General features: G+C 39.8%; 1 protein-coding gene across 1 annotated transcript in view; it reads right to left on the reverse strand.

Annotated features, from left to right (window-relative positions):
- Positions 1–5422: 5422 nt before the first annotated feature.
- The window catches only part of LOC124607258 (cholinesterase-like), a 99507-nt gene continuing 88467 nt past the window's right edge, over positions 5423–16462 (reverse strand). Inside the window, exons 9-10 of the mRNA XM_047139533.1 lie at positions 12643–12775; positions 5423–5591 (exon numbers count right to left, since the gene is read on the reverse strand). Coding sequence (XP_046995489.1) covers positions 5423–5591; positions 12643–12775 — 302 coding nt within the window. The remainder of the gene's footprint in view (positions 5592–12642; positions 12776–16462) is intronic.

Raw genomic sequence — 16462 nt, forward strand, 5'->3', positions numbered from 1 at the left:
ACTTCGACTTGGAAGGCAGCCTTGCGCTCATTTGAAGTTTATCCAAGGCTTTTACGACAGCAGGGTAAAGACCACAGTGTGAGTGCGCGGTGAACAGTTAACGCTAGCAGAGGCTATAGAGATCGCTCTGACAGAGGAAAGCGCTATAGCCTCAGCCAGAGAAAACATGGTAGAGGCAGTAGTGGTGTGCTGCAGGGCATGAAGTGCTTCACATGAGGAGAGCCAGGTAATATGATGTGAGACTGTCGCACAGATAAAGGAATTAAGAAAGTAGTTCTTGTTGCAGAAATAAACTACAAGGAAATTGATCGACAGCGATTAGTGACGTGCTCACAATGAAAGTTACCAATTCACAGAGTCCCATGTGTGGAGCATAACTCGATAACGCGCTTTAAATGCAAACGAAGCCTTTATAAAGCAAAAGAGTGCCCAGAGAGCGCATTCCATGCATATGAAAGTAAAAGACAGGAAAACTAAGTAAGGGCAAAAGGAAACAGCCTTACCAGGAAAGATATTAACAGTTGATTGTGGAAACAAAAATGAGTATAAATCAAGACTGTCAGGAAGGCACCAACAATGCGCTAAAATTTCTCGTGGATAGGGGAGTGCAAATAAGCCTACTTCGTAGAACTTGTCTGAGAAGCGTTGGAAAGCGTAATCCAGCTGAACGTACTAGGATTCGGGGAATCGCTAATATGGTTGCGAGGACACCGTAACCCTCTGATTATGAATGGGGAGTGGAATGCAAGTGAAGCAGTGCTTCCTCTTAAGTGGTAAGATGATCTTCCGTTTGACGCGTTGGTGGCTCGAGACTTTTTCAAGGAAAATAGAGCCGTTTTTAGTTATGCCTCGGAAGCCTGTGGGTTCTTGGCAAGCGTATTCAAATGAACACGGATCAAGGATGGCAGTTAGGCATTAGAAGGCGGGGACTCTCTAGTACGATTTCAACAGTAGTAAGAAAACCTCACACGCGGAGTGAAAAGTGCTTCAAGACACGAAGACGAACCCACAGAGTGAGCTCCGCACAGCAAAATTCAACAAAAAGAGAAGGCGATTTGCCGGCAGCTGTGACCGAGCAGCCGAGCGGCTGAGGCCCTTCAGTCCAGAACCGCGCTGCTGCTACGGTCGCAGGTTCGAATCCTGCCTCAGGCATGGATGTGTGGAAAGTCCTTAGGTTAGTTGGGTTTAAATAGTTATAAGTCTAGGGGATTGATGACCTCAGATGTTAAGTCTCATAGTGCTCAGAGCCATTTGAACCATTTTTAGAAGGCGCTTTCGAGGGAGGCTTAAGCGCGAAGTGAGAAAAGCCTTGGATAGACAGACATTAACAATCGAAATCCTGCATAAGCCAGCAACAGGAACTGCCGGAGAGAAGCAAAAAGGAAGCCAATTGTTAGTAGTATTTCAACACTAAAAATAGTATCCTGTGAGGAAAGAGTGTCCCGAATAAAAATAGAGACGCCGGCACAAAACAAAAATTAATTAAAAAATTGATCAACTTACTGAAAGACAAGTAAGGCAAAATACGTTCGGACAAAATGAAACATTAAAATTTGCATTTACACGGATACAATGCGCTTATAAATCTTACTGTATCAGTACTGCTCATGTTTTCAGTGCCCAAAGCTCATCAATCCACCCTCCCCATAATTCAGTCTTCAGCAGGTGAGAGACCTTCGGGAGTGTGTTCGCGTGCTGCCTCTGCGAGAGAGAGAGCAATATAGTGCCATCGATTCTGTTTTTGACATTGTAGCGGATAGATGTTGTGAAATGGCAACAAATTTGCTTATTTTGGTAAGTTCCAAAATTAGCAACTTTCTATCTTTAACGTCAAATTATATTGTATTTGGAAAATGGGAGGGATTAAGGTTATGACTGAAAATAGAGTAACAAATGTTGGAAGATTTAGAAATGCTGCTCTACTGCAGTGATGGGAAAAAATTTCGTATCCACCAACCACCGTTAATAGTTTGTGAGAGAAGAGATTTTAAAAATATGTTAAATGTAATTGAGGTTTGATAATGGCACAGTATTCTTTGTTACAAATTTTCAAGTAACTGCCGTTATTATAAACCGACTTGTCGAAGACGTCTCAGAAAATGCAGCAGTAGCTATAGTCAACAGACACCACAACAACGACAGTAAATTTCAGTCTCAGTCTATAGTGAGGAGAGTATGTGTATAATGATCCAAAAGAATTTCCTACTTGTCTTTGCTCTGAGTATATATGAAGACAAGCTGTCATGTTAGAAGTTTAGTATTAGAACTAGTATAATATATTTATGCAGTAGTTGCTATAGTAAGATTATGATTACGATTCACATGAATGTAAATTGCTCTGTAATGGTCCAATGTTGCTACTAAGAAAGTAAACTAGAATGAATACGAAGATAAGAAATTCCAAGCGTGTAATGAGTAGCTGAGGTTCTAAGAAGAATGTTTTGCTTTACCCAAGCCTGTGTACACGGTATCACAACAGAGAATAGAGTGAATTGAGATCGTCCGGATGAAGCCAATTAGAATGAAAATCCACAGTAGCTTACCTGTTACTTGGACAGAGGCATTGTGATTAAGAGTATGATAATAACTACAAATGGTGTTAGGAGTCACTTTAAAATAAAACTATAATGTCCTTTATTTCATAGAAGAGTTGAACATGGTCCTGAGGAATTAATTTTGTTGATACACAGAGAATCGACATGTTTTTTATCGCTGAGAACAGCGATATCAATAAAAGTAGCTCCTGATACTTTTACAAAGACATGCAATCTAAATGAGCATTTTTGTGAAGAACGAATCAGTGAAAACATTTTCTCCTTGCCGCCATCCACATTTCTGTATGGACTGACACCCAGTATCAGAGAATTGCATGCCTAAGTATTTATAGTGTTGACGGAATTTGACATCTTCATGAGCTACTCGCGAATGTTCCAAATGCCTACCGTTGTTTGTATTGTCTGAACCGACAATAGTAGTAGGTTTCAAAATGGAGAGCATCCGTCAATAAACCTGGTTCCCCTCAACTGTAACTTCTTTCGTACTAAATGGTTTATACAAATCTCGAGCCTAATTTGAAAAGGACACTGAGCGTACGTTGAACATACAGAAAGAATTAGATCACTTTAAAACATATTAGCAAATTTTCATTTACCTTGTTTATTATGTCTGTATATGCTGGAAAGTATGTCAAGACGTTTTTACACTTCACTTCTCTCAGGTATTTCGGCAACACATTTCTTTCTTAAATTCATACATTAACTTTAATAATGCAATTGTTCTTCACCATTCGAGAATACTTGGTGGTCGATGTAATCAACCTTTTCTGCCTTCGATTCTATAATCTTGTCCTCCACTGGTAACTAAGTAACTATTTAATTAAAAGAAGAAATGAGACTACATTTTCAATAAATTGCTAACTCTAACTTAGGAAGTTACTCTGACGAGCAGCATTAAAACACTGCATAAGACCGCCAGCGACTAGTGCTGAGGTATGTCGTATCTCCAACAAAGGAAGAAACTATCTGCACAATCATTGGCCGTGTAGACCTATTTATTGTTCCTGTGTTGACAGCGCTGTAAATTAATTATCAATCATCTTGGGCTGTCGTCTGCAAAGGTTGTTCACAGACAACTTATTTCAGCTGTATCGTGTAACAGTAAATAAGAACTGACACTGTAAATTAATGCATAGTGTTTTTATTAATAATTTCTTCAAGTTCAGACATTGAGGAACTGAAAACAAATCTGAGGCCAATAGGTTTTTGGCAGGTGTAAGTATTCAGCTTCACTTGTTGGTGTCCTCCGAAATTTCTTTGCATTTATGAGATGAAGGTGTGAATTATACGTAGAAATGTCTACATCCACATTTCTGACGGACTTAAAAGTATGATATTCCCGATTCAGTAGATATGCATCACAAATTTTGAATCAAATTCTTTGAGAAATCCATTTTAACAGTTAATATTCACCCATAATGTGCTGTTTTTTCCTCTTCTTCTGTGTTAGCGAATGTCTGCAAAAGGAAACAAAAGTATTATATAAATATGTGTTGAAAATTAATTGGCTTTACGGCAACGTCGGCCTATCAAATAAAATAATCGGTGGATTCACAATACTTATAAATAAGTTTTGGACAGCACATTCCACTGTAGTGGAAGCATATAATGAGACTCTTTGTAGTGAAGACAGAAGGCGGGTCGAAATGATTTGTGAGAGCGATCTTCATCTGAACATACTGAATAGAACAGACAAAGAAAAGTGCAAAATTTTTAAAACAAGAATCAAGAAAAATTCTTAATACACTTTCAAGGAGCAATCCGGATTCATGAGAGGGAAGAGCTGTTCATGGCACAACTAGCGTGATTAAATTTATGAAAAACGTATGTAGTACTGTAAGCAAAGACGTATAATCTTCGTCGATTTCATTGAAGATTCTAATCGTGTAAAAGACGCAGTTTCTTCCAAACACTTGAAAGCATGAATTTTTCCTAAACATTTAACAGACGTCATGAAGAGTAAGTACGAAAAGTCACATACGTCTACCGGCAGCATAACTAATGGAGAGAGCATCAATCTATCTAGGTTTAAGGCAAAGGCGGTGTTTTTCATAACTAACTGTGGATTTATACATAGCCGTAATCCTATTGAAATGGATGAGTAAACTACCATTTAAGCTTTATTCCAGAAAATCCAGACTATATACTCGCAGTGGTATTGCAGATGACGTAATTATTTTTAACAGAAAATGATTTTCAGCGAACACTGAATCATTATCAAAGAATCTGTGCTTTAAACAAATTGTCGCTGTCTGCCAACAAAAAAAGGCGGTGGAATTTTATCGGAAAAGTAAAATTAGGTCTAAAAATGGGAAAGTAATGGAGCAGGATGCATTAAGAATGTGGAGTATGGTGATCAGGTTCCTCAGACGTTGCCAGATACACAAGTCAAGATCGTTATGGGAATCGGGAAATACGATGAGAATATTGATAAATGTCTCTGAATGAGAATAAGTATAACTACAAAGAAGGAAATAGCTAAAACACATCACTAGTATGGAGGACGGAAAGTACCAAAAATACTACAAAAATATAAACCTAGAGGACGAAGAAACACAGCTAGACCCTAAATTAGATGGAATGATTTACTGTAGTTCCTGTAAGTTCGCATCAAAGTCAAATTCTAACACATAATGAAAATTTCGATGATGAGTACATCCCAAGCATACGTAATAATACACCGCCAATTGTACGAGTACTTCCGCTGATTCTTTGATTTAGCGGTTTTGTCAAGACTTCTTCCTAATTGTTCCCGCTAGGATCTTCGACTATAATTGTTCCGACACACGACCAAACGGTTTTACCCACCGTTAACAGTTGGCCAGAAAGATTTTTTATCCATGTCGGTTTTTACCTCTTGTGGTGTATCACAAGGTGTCGGGAAACGGCAGCAGTGGCACGTTCTCACGCCAGAAGTCCATGCGCTCGCCAAGCCTGTCGTGTGCGAGCGAGAAGTTGGCCTGCATCAGCAGGTAGCTGCGGCTGCTCAGGTCGTACGGCTCCCACACCACAGGGTCCGCCTCAGGGGTGGGGTTCCTATTCAGACACACAAGAGATGCACGATAGCACATCCTCAGAAGTAAACGCAAATAAGACAAAAAATAATGTACTCATAACATATTCAAGAGTGATTACATTAAGGTATATCTCTAATATGTTTAATCCAAAGATATTGAGCAGTGTAATTATATATTATCCCATGCATAATCAAATTATGAGATATGACTTTGTATATTCATGTTTTTAAACAGGAAACACAAACTGAGTTCGCGTCAAGAGATATGGGTGTTGCAATTCATATGTTAACGTAAGAAAAGAGATCTAAGCTCTGTAGTACACCGTAGAGCAGTGTCCAGTAACTGGAAGAAATCTCAGGTCGTAACCATTCCGAGCTGCACATTCGTTTGACGATTGTATGAACTGTTTATTGGCTCTTTAAGACTTTTGACCAATTGTTAGCTATCGCACTGATCTTGCATAGGACTATTTGTAGACAGCGTTAGTGGAAAACTTACTCCCGAGATATACATATCACTGCAGTAACTTCCATACCTGTACACCTATGTGACACGTGTCCTCTCAGTCTGCTACTGTGACTCTTTAGCATGACTTTCTAAACATACTTTGATGAGAATCGATCGTAAAATTAATATTAAACAATTCATGATAAACACTAAGTTTTCTGCCTTGTGTTGATAAAATGTCTCAATGTCCATCTCTAGTCCGTTCAGAATAAATGAGCACACAAGTATTCACCATTTGAGTTGGGTTAGCCACTGGCGCTTAAGATTTCCTATGTACGTCATAAATAAAAGTATGCTGTTCCGTATTGAAAAACATTAATCAAGCAGCAAATAATTCTCGCAGTATTCGCGACAACGTTTCTCAGCTTCTACTCATACTTGTTCATTCCGTGAACTGATTCCGCGAATTGTCCACTTACCCTAGTTGTAGGCGACAAAACTGCACCTCACTGCCTAGCCGAAAGGGCATCCCCGTGCCACCTATGATCTTGAGCCAGCAAAGATGGTAAGGTAAAATTCGACAGATCGTACGGGTATATACTCTTATACAGCATGCAAGATTGGTAGCAGAGGTGATCCGGAAAGCTTATGTCCATTCTCATTTAGATCTACCTCTTACATAATCCTGGAACACATTCAGAGCTCTGACATAATGAGGTATATCAAACTCAATGTGTCAAACCAAATATCAGACATTTAAAAAACAATACCAGGATGTATAATACAACACGCAGATGCGGTGCCGCCTTCTTTTGTATTTTTACTCTGTCATAATTTTTGTATAAATTGATGCACAGGTGTTACTTCTAGTAATTATATCTTATAAATGTTTTATGTGCATTATATTTATAAAGTTCTTAGTGGCAGCGTGTATCCTGTTTACGATCTCTCATTCTTACCAGCAGCGGCGTGGCAGTGCCATCTAATGAGGTCATTCTCTATTAGGCGTCAGTACTAGCACACGACGCTGTGGTGCATTATGCTAACTACTTAAGCCTCATCTTATTCTATTATTTGCTCCTGCGAAGGTGTACACGGTATGCGGGTTTGGAGTCACTCACGTCCATCTAGAAAGGTAAGGCCTTATCAGAAGGCTTCAGCAATATGATTACATTCTGAGTGTTCTATCATTGATCAATTCTCTTATCCGTTTCTAAGATCTGTCTGAAAGATCGTCCTAAGAAATACCAAATTAAGGTATTTGCTCTTTCCGTATTTGATCTGTTTATACATGCTTTTAGGTTATCCAAGTCTGCACAACGAGACCGCGATCTTTAAATAGATGTATTTGTTCTCTGTTTTCTATGTATATAAGCCTGAAGATGTCTAAACAAAGGGAAACTCGTAGCTGATAAATACAGAAAACTAAAATTGCAACGAAGACTGTTTTCAACTAATACTATTAAACACTGATTTACCAATTCATGCCACAGATGGATTGGAAGAATATCTTTTGTCTCTGTAAGGTAAAAGTACGATTTCTCCCATTAGAAACAAAAAAGAAAACTCAGAAAGTAATCAGGTACAATCAGACAGGATCAATATTACAACAGAAATTAGGTAAACATTTAAAGACCAAACTGAGACCAGTAAACGAGTCAAATGAAACAAGGTACTGGAGCAACAGAGAAAAGACTAGTATTGACCAACTATAAAAGAGCGCACATGAAGAAACACTAGAACAAACAGCCCAAAAATGGCGGAAACGCAGATGTTAAAGAAACACTAGAACAACTCAGTCAACAAAGAAAATAAACATAAAATATAATCCGGCAAATCAAAATGCATATGAAACATTACATCGAAAATTATACAATAAATTTGTATCAGTCTTTTAAGCACGTACATAAGGGGAGTTAAGTACGAAGGATTTCTTTCAAAGAAGAAGAAGGGAAGGTAGGATTAAATAACAAGTGGGTGCGTGAAATGTTAGCTAATTTTTGACAAGTTCTTGTAAACTCTCAAGTTACAACAATTTAACTGAAACATCCTTCAACACCAAAAAAGCATGAGGAAGATTTTCCACCAACAGGGATAGAAACTCATTAAGCCATAAGAACACTCAAAGACAACAAATCACGCCGAGCGCAGTGGCCGCGCTGTTTGAGGCGTCATGTCACAATCGGCGCGGCCCCTCCCCCCGTGGTTCGACTCCTCCCTCGGAAATGTGTGTGTGTGTTGTTCTTAGCATTAGTTCGTTGAAGTTAGTTTACATTGTGTTTAAGTCTAGGGACCGATGACTAAAGCAGTTTGGTCCCCTAGGAATTTTCACACATTTGAACATTTTGAACAACAAAGCACGTGGAAAACTCCTTACAGCAGAATAACTGAAGTAGTCTGAAACAAGATTATAAATGTACTACACTTGTTTTTGAGAACAATTGCAAAATCAGAAAAAATGCCAGAAACTTGGAAAATAGCAGTGCTCCACCCATTACTTAAAAAGGGAGACAGCCAAATTTCACCAGTTACAAAACTATGTCAGCTCTGCCAGTAATGTACAAAATACTATCAAAGAGATGAGATGAGCGTATGGTGTCGTTGGCCGGGAGGCCCCGTCCAGGGAAGTTCGGCCGCCAAGTGCAAGTCTTATTTCAGTCGACGCTACATTGGGTGACTTGCGAGCAGGTGATGAGGATGAAATGATGATGAGGACAACACAACACCCAGTCCACGAGCGGAGAAAATCTCCAACCCGGCCACGGATCGAACATGGCCCGCTGCACAGAAGGCGAGCACGTTTCCAACCAGCCAAGCAGGCGGACAATATTACCAAAAATTACCCTGGACAGGAACTTAATACAAACAAGTGGGAGAAGATCAGGGTAATTTTAGAAACAAAGATGTAGCACAGGACAGCGTTTTTATTTAAAAGCAAACCTATAACAGTGTCATCTTTACTGAATTCTCGAAAATATTGGTTCAGTAAACAGAGAATCAGTAAATTAAACCATTAGAAAATTTGGTGTTAAAGCAAAGTTAACGAACTAATACGTGAAACTCTAAGAAATACGACACCTAAAGTTAAATCTATGGGATAAGTATCTCAATCACTGGAACACAATTTAGTGATAGATAGCGGATGGCTTAACACCTTTAACATTCAACAGCGTTTTAGAAAAACAAGGAGATCTGTAAAACATTGTACATAACGATCTGCAATTTGGGGCTAAAACTCACTGAAACTCAGCCAATAATTCTGGGAAGGAAAAAAATGTAATTAAAGTATACTACCTGGTTTTTGCAGACGATTTTGCTATACTTTCAGTTAATCTTCTTGAAAAAACGGCTAGTAGAACTGGTCTCAAAATATCAGTGGGAACGATTCATAACACGCATAAAAAATCTAGGAAAGAACACACACAGAGAAACAAGTAAAATAAAGCGATCTAGTTGATTTACGTATCTGGGAGGAATATTACAGTAGAACTGACTGGAAAAATTGTCAGTAGGGATGACAGTTAATAAAAGGGAAAAAGCGTAAGGTCAGAAAAAAGATATCTCCAACAAGAAAGGCTTACTCAAAAAAAGAAAAGTAAAACACTGCACCACTTCGGTATGACCAGAGTGTTTGTAAACGAGGTACCCCAGGAGGAATGGTCAATATCCAACTTTGTGACTGGAACCTTCATTCGAAGCGATAGAGTGTAATAGACATGGACTCTGGAATACATAACTTAAGAGTTATGAGCTCTTGTTCAGTTTGAAGAGGTGTGTTTCACAGTAGCGAAGGCGAACAAGTTCTCATAGCCCTGGAGGTATGCACTCAAGAGACCATGTTTACTGGACACTTTTTCTTGTTTTGCTCTGTAATACAACCTCTCAAAACGTGGAAGGCAAAGAGCTTGCAGTAGAAGACATTTGTTTGTCAGTATCGAAGGTGAAGAAGTACCAATAGCTTTCAAGACATGTGTTTTAGAGCCAAAGTTTACTAGAACTTTTTGCTTCACATGATCGTTCCTGTCATATCCCTGAATATTGACCATTCATCATTGGACACCACATACATCGACAGTAGCACAGATAATGAAAGCACTGAAGAAAAACAGTAAAGGCTCAGAAACAGCAGAAAGAAATTTTTAAAAATTAAGTACTGATTTTAAAAGACGTTCAAGCCATTAGAAGTAAGCAGTAAGAGAACATGGGGACAACGCGAAGGAGTACTGGAAAAACAGAAAACAGGGAAGACGACGAAATGAAGTTGTTATGTGTTCCTAATTGGTCAGTAGGAAGATGTAAAATAGTTTGTGTCCGAATGCTGCATTGAATGGTGACCAGACCGCTATCTACTTATGGAGACAAATTCTGAAAGTCAGAGATAATCTTGCCATAATCTGCAAGGTAGCAGTTCCTCAATGGGTAGCACCATCACTCTATAACTCCTTACCCAGGCTGTGCAACGAAGTTGCTGTTACAGTAACATTAATTACTTGGTATTGATGCTTTTACAAGTAGTAACTAACGACAGTATGTAGTTAATCTAGCAGAAAGGAATAATTTAATTATTGATTATGTGTTGCTGATTAACCTCATTTATAGTACCATCTAATCCCATTACTCAATATTGTAAGTCTCTGGTAGTCTCACACCAACTGACAGCTACTTGGGACAGTCTCACTGACACACCATTAACAGCTTTCATTTTCTAATTTACTTCTTCAATTAATTTTATAAATATTATGTAATTCGAAGTTACTAAACCTTTTTTTGCTTTCTCTCTCGTTTTTAATAACCCAGCAGTACACATTACTTTCCTATATTTGTGCATTTACAGGGAATTATTTCTTAGGACGAGTCTTTACATGCTTTTTACAGAGTGTAACTACTTCACATGGCAGTTCTTTTCCTGTAATTTCTAAATTTTCAAGTTTGTCGTCCTCATAACTGTTCTGTGGCATTACTGTGGTTTTTCTTTGCTCTTTGCTACTAGTTACCTATTTAAAAATGTTTCTGTAATCTGTCGTTTTGCAACCAGAAGTATTTCCTTAATAACAGAGAAATTTTTGGGTATGTGATATAATAATGTCTTCGTAAAATTAGAATCGTTGTTATTTTTCATGGAGTAAAATACAAAATCGTAAACTGGAGTGACTTCCTTCTAGTTTTAATACATGTTGCGTTTCTAGACTGTAAGGTATGTATTCAGGGGGACGTACAACTCGTTGAAAGTGACAAAGATACAATTGTCTTTAAATAATTATTCAACAAACCCTTATGTGACTGCATCTGTGAACGTGTTTCGTGCACTCCTCCATTTTGCCAGTAATGAAACATGTATTTGACTCAGCAATCAAGTTTAACAGAATAATGCCGTTTGTGCAATGGCATTAAGATGGTACTGAAAAATTTACTTTTGGCACTGCAGTTTACATAATGAAATTATATCTTGACTTGAATAATGCCAGTTGTGGAATGGTACAAAATATTTATTTCAAATAACTTTGCTCTGCTAACTTCAGTTATACCAAAATCGATTTCAAACAATGAACTGCACACATATATTGCTTAGAGGCCTCATTTTCATTACGTTCTTTGTTTGGTGGGTAACTTAACTTTACTACTCATTTTCATATTCGATACAAGCAAAGCATGTGGATTATGATTGGTCCAGTTAGATTTAAACACAATGTTGATCTCAATATATATATTGTTAAAATTTTAAGTTGTGCACAAACCTACCATTTCCTACATTTTTGAAGCACTAATCACTGTTTCAAAAAATTTTACAAAATGCTTACTGCGTCAAACCTTGTACATACAAATCCTAACTCTGAGCGTTATCTAACAAAAACCATTTTGAATTTAATATATAGCTTCTCCCATTAATCTGCTAAAATTTGCTCAGTGTAAGCTGCGCATTGCGAATCATACCTTAAAGCTGTGACCACACGTCGACTTCCTCCGGGCACCTGGCTGCGACTCCTCTGTTTTCTACTGTACGCATTCGGCTCCCTTAACCATCAAAGATCCTCCTACACAAAGATATTATAATCATTCCACCTTTCGATTGGCAACTATCGACTTAATTTTCTGGATCTACCCTGACCAGACCTTAGCACATACGTTTCAACGTGAATGGCGTTTGTAAATGTCTTTTGTTCCAAATTATTTGGTACAGTAAGAAGTATCCTTCCAAGCAGCTGACGGAATACCGTTACAGTAAAGGACTTCTTTTTTACATTGTGCCACTTTTGAAGCTTTTGCTTTCCAAGCAATGTTCTCAACTTTTCTGTCCTCCATCTTTATTTTATTACTGCCAACGTGATTTTTGGGTACGAAGTTCCAGGTATCAAGCGAGTGCAAGCTGGGATGATGTTAATTTCTTGTCTAAAATACAATCATCGTATTCCGTCGGTGAAATGAGTCGATATGGGGGACAAATTCACAGCTCTGAACCATAGACTTGCTGCGTTCAGACTGGTGATGTTATTAAACTCAAATTCAGTTGCATCCTCCAATTCTGCCAGTATGTTATTGCTAGTGACTTAAATGTTGAGAAAGTTCACTCTAATTACGCGATTTTAGTTTTCAGATTCACAGTTTTAATCAACAAAAACACTTACCCATATTTTGCAAAGTTCGTCCAAACACGCAGTGTATTCCTACGCACTTTGTCTTCTTCTGATTCAGGATCAAAGTTATAGTCTTTATCTTTTCTCATGAAAAGAAGAGTTAACTCTGCTCCGTGTGAAACTCCTGAAAAGAAGAAAAGTAAAATGACACACAGAAAAGGTACGGTTATGTTCACATTGAAACTAGTGTACTGGATATGGCAGTATTCTGACATAGAATGACAGAAACAAACATTAGACTTTCAAATTTTTCTCTCTCTTTCTACAGAAACAAATTAAAAATTTGTCCCCCATGATCTTACAAAAGTGTTCAGGGGGTTACCATTGTTACAAGGAAACCCTTCGGCGTCATTCCTACCTCGCTGGAATTTGCTTATAAAGGAACAGTCTCTACCTTGGGATGGATCACAAACAGACCATCCAAAGCTTCGGTACTGAAAAACGTATCCCGCATCTTTTGTCTTTTTAAAAATATTTTTCTTACGGAAGAGTTCTAATTGTGAGATTTCAGATAATTTTACTTAACGAGTAGAGTAATGACGTACTCTGAGACAGAATTTTATCTACTTGCTTTAACCGAACTATTTTTAAGCTAAAGTAGAAGGAAATACCGTGGCCCCTTCTCCACGTGGTATAAACAGGTGTTTTACCACTCTATGGAGAGGCTAGATTTGACTTGGGGAAACTAAAGAGGGTCCATTAATTACGTCATATACGAAAATACACTGACGAGAATGGACAGTGTAGCACCATGAAAATTTTATCTGTGTCCAACACTATCTTACTGAAATTCACGCATTTCGAAGTCTGTGGGACATGTTGATTAAAATTTGATATTTTCACACGCTTATTTGCTTTTTTTCTATTTTTGGCACAGAAAAAAGCAATTTCTATCGATGGGGAAGAATGTGGGTACGTTATGGCTATTCTGTGTCTAACGTGCTTCCATTTTTATGTGAAAATAGCAACAGTGCGTGTACAGAGGACGGGATATAAAGCTCGTCGTCATGTTTCGGACTACGAGAAGGATCAGTTCATTGCCATAAGTAACATGAAATGTAATACACTCCTGGAATTGGAAAAAAGAACACATTGACACCGGTGTGTCAGACCCACCACACTTGCTCCGGACACTGCGAGAGGGCTGTACAAGCAATGATCACACGCACGGCACAGCGGACACACCAGGAACCGCGGTGTTGGCCGTCGAATGGCGCTAGCTGCGCAGCATTTGTGCACCGCCGCCGTCAGTGTCAGCCAGTTTGCCGTGGCATACGGAGCTCCATCGCAGTCTTTAACACTGGTAGCATGCCGCGACAGCGTGGACGTGAACCGTATGTGCAGTTGACGGACTTTGAGCGAGGGCGTATAGTGGGCATGCGGGAGGCCGGGTGGACGTACCGCCGAATTGCTCAACACGTGGGGCGTGAGGTCTCCACAGTACATCGGTGTTGTCGCCAGTGGTCGGCGGAAGGTGCACGTGCCCGTCGACCTGGGACCGGACCGCAGCGACGCACGGATGCACGCCAAGACCGTAGGATCCTACGCAGTGCCGTAGGGGACCGCACCGCCACTTCCCAGCAAATTAGGGACACTGTTGCTCCTGGGGTATCGGCGAGGACCATTCGCAACCGTCTCCATGAAGCTGGGCTACGGTCCCGCACACCGTTAGGCCGTCTTCCGCTCACGCCCCAACATCGTGCAGCCCGCCTCCAGTGGTGTCGCGACAGGCGTGAATGGAGGGGCGAATGGAGACGTGTCGTCTTCAGCGATGAGAGTCGCTTCTGCCTTGGTGCCAATGATGGTCGTATGCGTGTTTGGCGCCGTGCAGGTGAGCGCCACATTCAGGACTGCATACGACCGAGGCACACAGGGCCAACACCCGGCATCATGGTGTGGGGAGCGATCTCCTACACTGGCCGTACACCACTGGTGATCGTCGAGGGGACACTGAATAGTGCACGGTACATCCAAACCGTCATCGAACCCATCGTTCTACCATTCCTAGACCGGCAAGGGAACTTGCTGTTCCAACAGGACAATGCACGTCCGCATGTATCCCGTGCCACCCAACGTGCTCTAGAAGGTGTAAGTCAACTACCCTGGCCAGCAAGATCTCCGGATCTGTCCCCCATTGAGGATGTTTGGGACTGGATGAAGCGTCGTCTCACGCTGTTTGCACGTCCAGCACGAACGCTGGTCCAACTGAGGCGCCAGGTGGAAATGGCATGGCAAGCCGTTCCACAGGACTACATCCAGCATCTCTACGATCGTCTCCATGGGAGAATAGCAGCCTGCATTGCTGCGAAAGGTGGATATACACTGTACTAGTGCCGACATTGTGCATGCTCTGTTGCCTGTGTCTATGTGCCTGTGGTTCTGTCAGTGTGATCATGTGATGTATCTGACCCCAGGAATGTGTCAATAAAGTTTCCCCTTCCTGGGACAATGAATTCACGGTGTTCTTATTTCAATTTCCAGGAGCGCATGCCAAAATGTACACGGCGTTCCTCACGATAAAGGGAAACAGATGTCACCCAACACTGTTCACCAATTATTGTTGTAGATGGAGGGACGGAAACTTCCATCTACTGCAGTTTTTTACAACAGCTCGAAGTTAGTGGCATCCTGCTATGCTGAAACTCCGCGCTGACAAAGAATACAGAACGAACCAGCAGTCGACCGCTAAAAGAACGATCGTCGATCCCTATGTAATAATATTTGTATTAAGGATTAAAAATCCCCGAAGCCAAGTTCGCAAATAAATTTTACTTCGGTTACTTAGCTTCACACTGAGCCGTCTTCAGGCCTCGGGTTTATAACTGCGCATAAGAATGTAGCAATGTACAACTGCTTACAGGAAACTAAATTGCAGATCCTAAATAAAAAATTGTACATAAAATTTTAGCAGAGTTCAAAAATAAAACGAAGTTGTAATTACCGGATACATACTATAAAAATTTCTTGAGTAATGCAATTGCTGTAATGGCATAACATATTCTTGGAATATTTTTATAATGATACCATCTATATAGAATGTATACGTAAATTAGCTTTATATCGTTTGTAACCAGTCAAGTGGAATGGAGGTCTTAAAACTGAAAAACGTACTTTAAGTTAAGAAGGAAAACTTATTGACATAAATCAAAACAACCCATTAGAATGAATATGCATGTAAAAGGTATCGTGTTACCAAAGGCGTCAAGTCGTTAAAACTTAGTAACTGACACATTTTATTTAATATTCGTGTTATCTAATAACAGCTATCATTATAGGTACCTTATAACGAAGTGTTGTTGTTGTTGTGGTCATCAGTCCTGAGACTGGTTTGATGCAGCTCTCCATGCTACTCTATCCTGTGCAAGCTTCTTCATCTCCCAGTACCTACTGCAACCTACATCCTTCTGAATCTCCTTAGTGTATTCATCACTTGGTCTCCCTCTACGATTTTTACCATCCACGCTGCCCTCCAATACTAAATTGGTGATCCCTTGATGCCTCAGAACATGTCCTACCAACCGATCACTTCATCTAGTCAAGTTGTGCCACAAACTTCTCTTCTCCCCAATCCTATTCAATACTTCCTCATTAGTTATGTGATCTACCCATCTAATATTCAGCATTCTTCTGTAGCATCACATTTCGAAAGCTTCTATTCTCCTCTTGTCCAAACTATTTATCGTCCATGTTTCACTTCCATACATGGCTACACTCCATACAAAAACTTTCAGAAACGACTTCCTGACACTTAAATCTGTACTCGATGTTAACGAATTACTCTTCTTCAGAAATGTTTCCCTTGCCATTGCCA

The sequence above is a fragment of the Schistocerca americana genome, chromosome 3 (assembly GCF_021461395.2).
Source record: "Schistocerca americana isolate TAMUIC-IGC-003095 chromosome 3, iqSchAmer2.1, whole genome shotgun sequence".
NCBI lineage: Eukaryota > Metazoa > Arthropoda > Insecta > Orthoptera > Acrididae > Schistocerca > Schistocerca americana.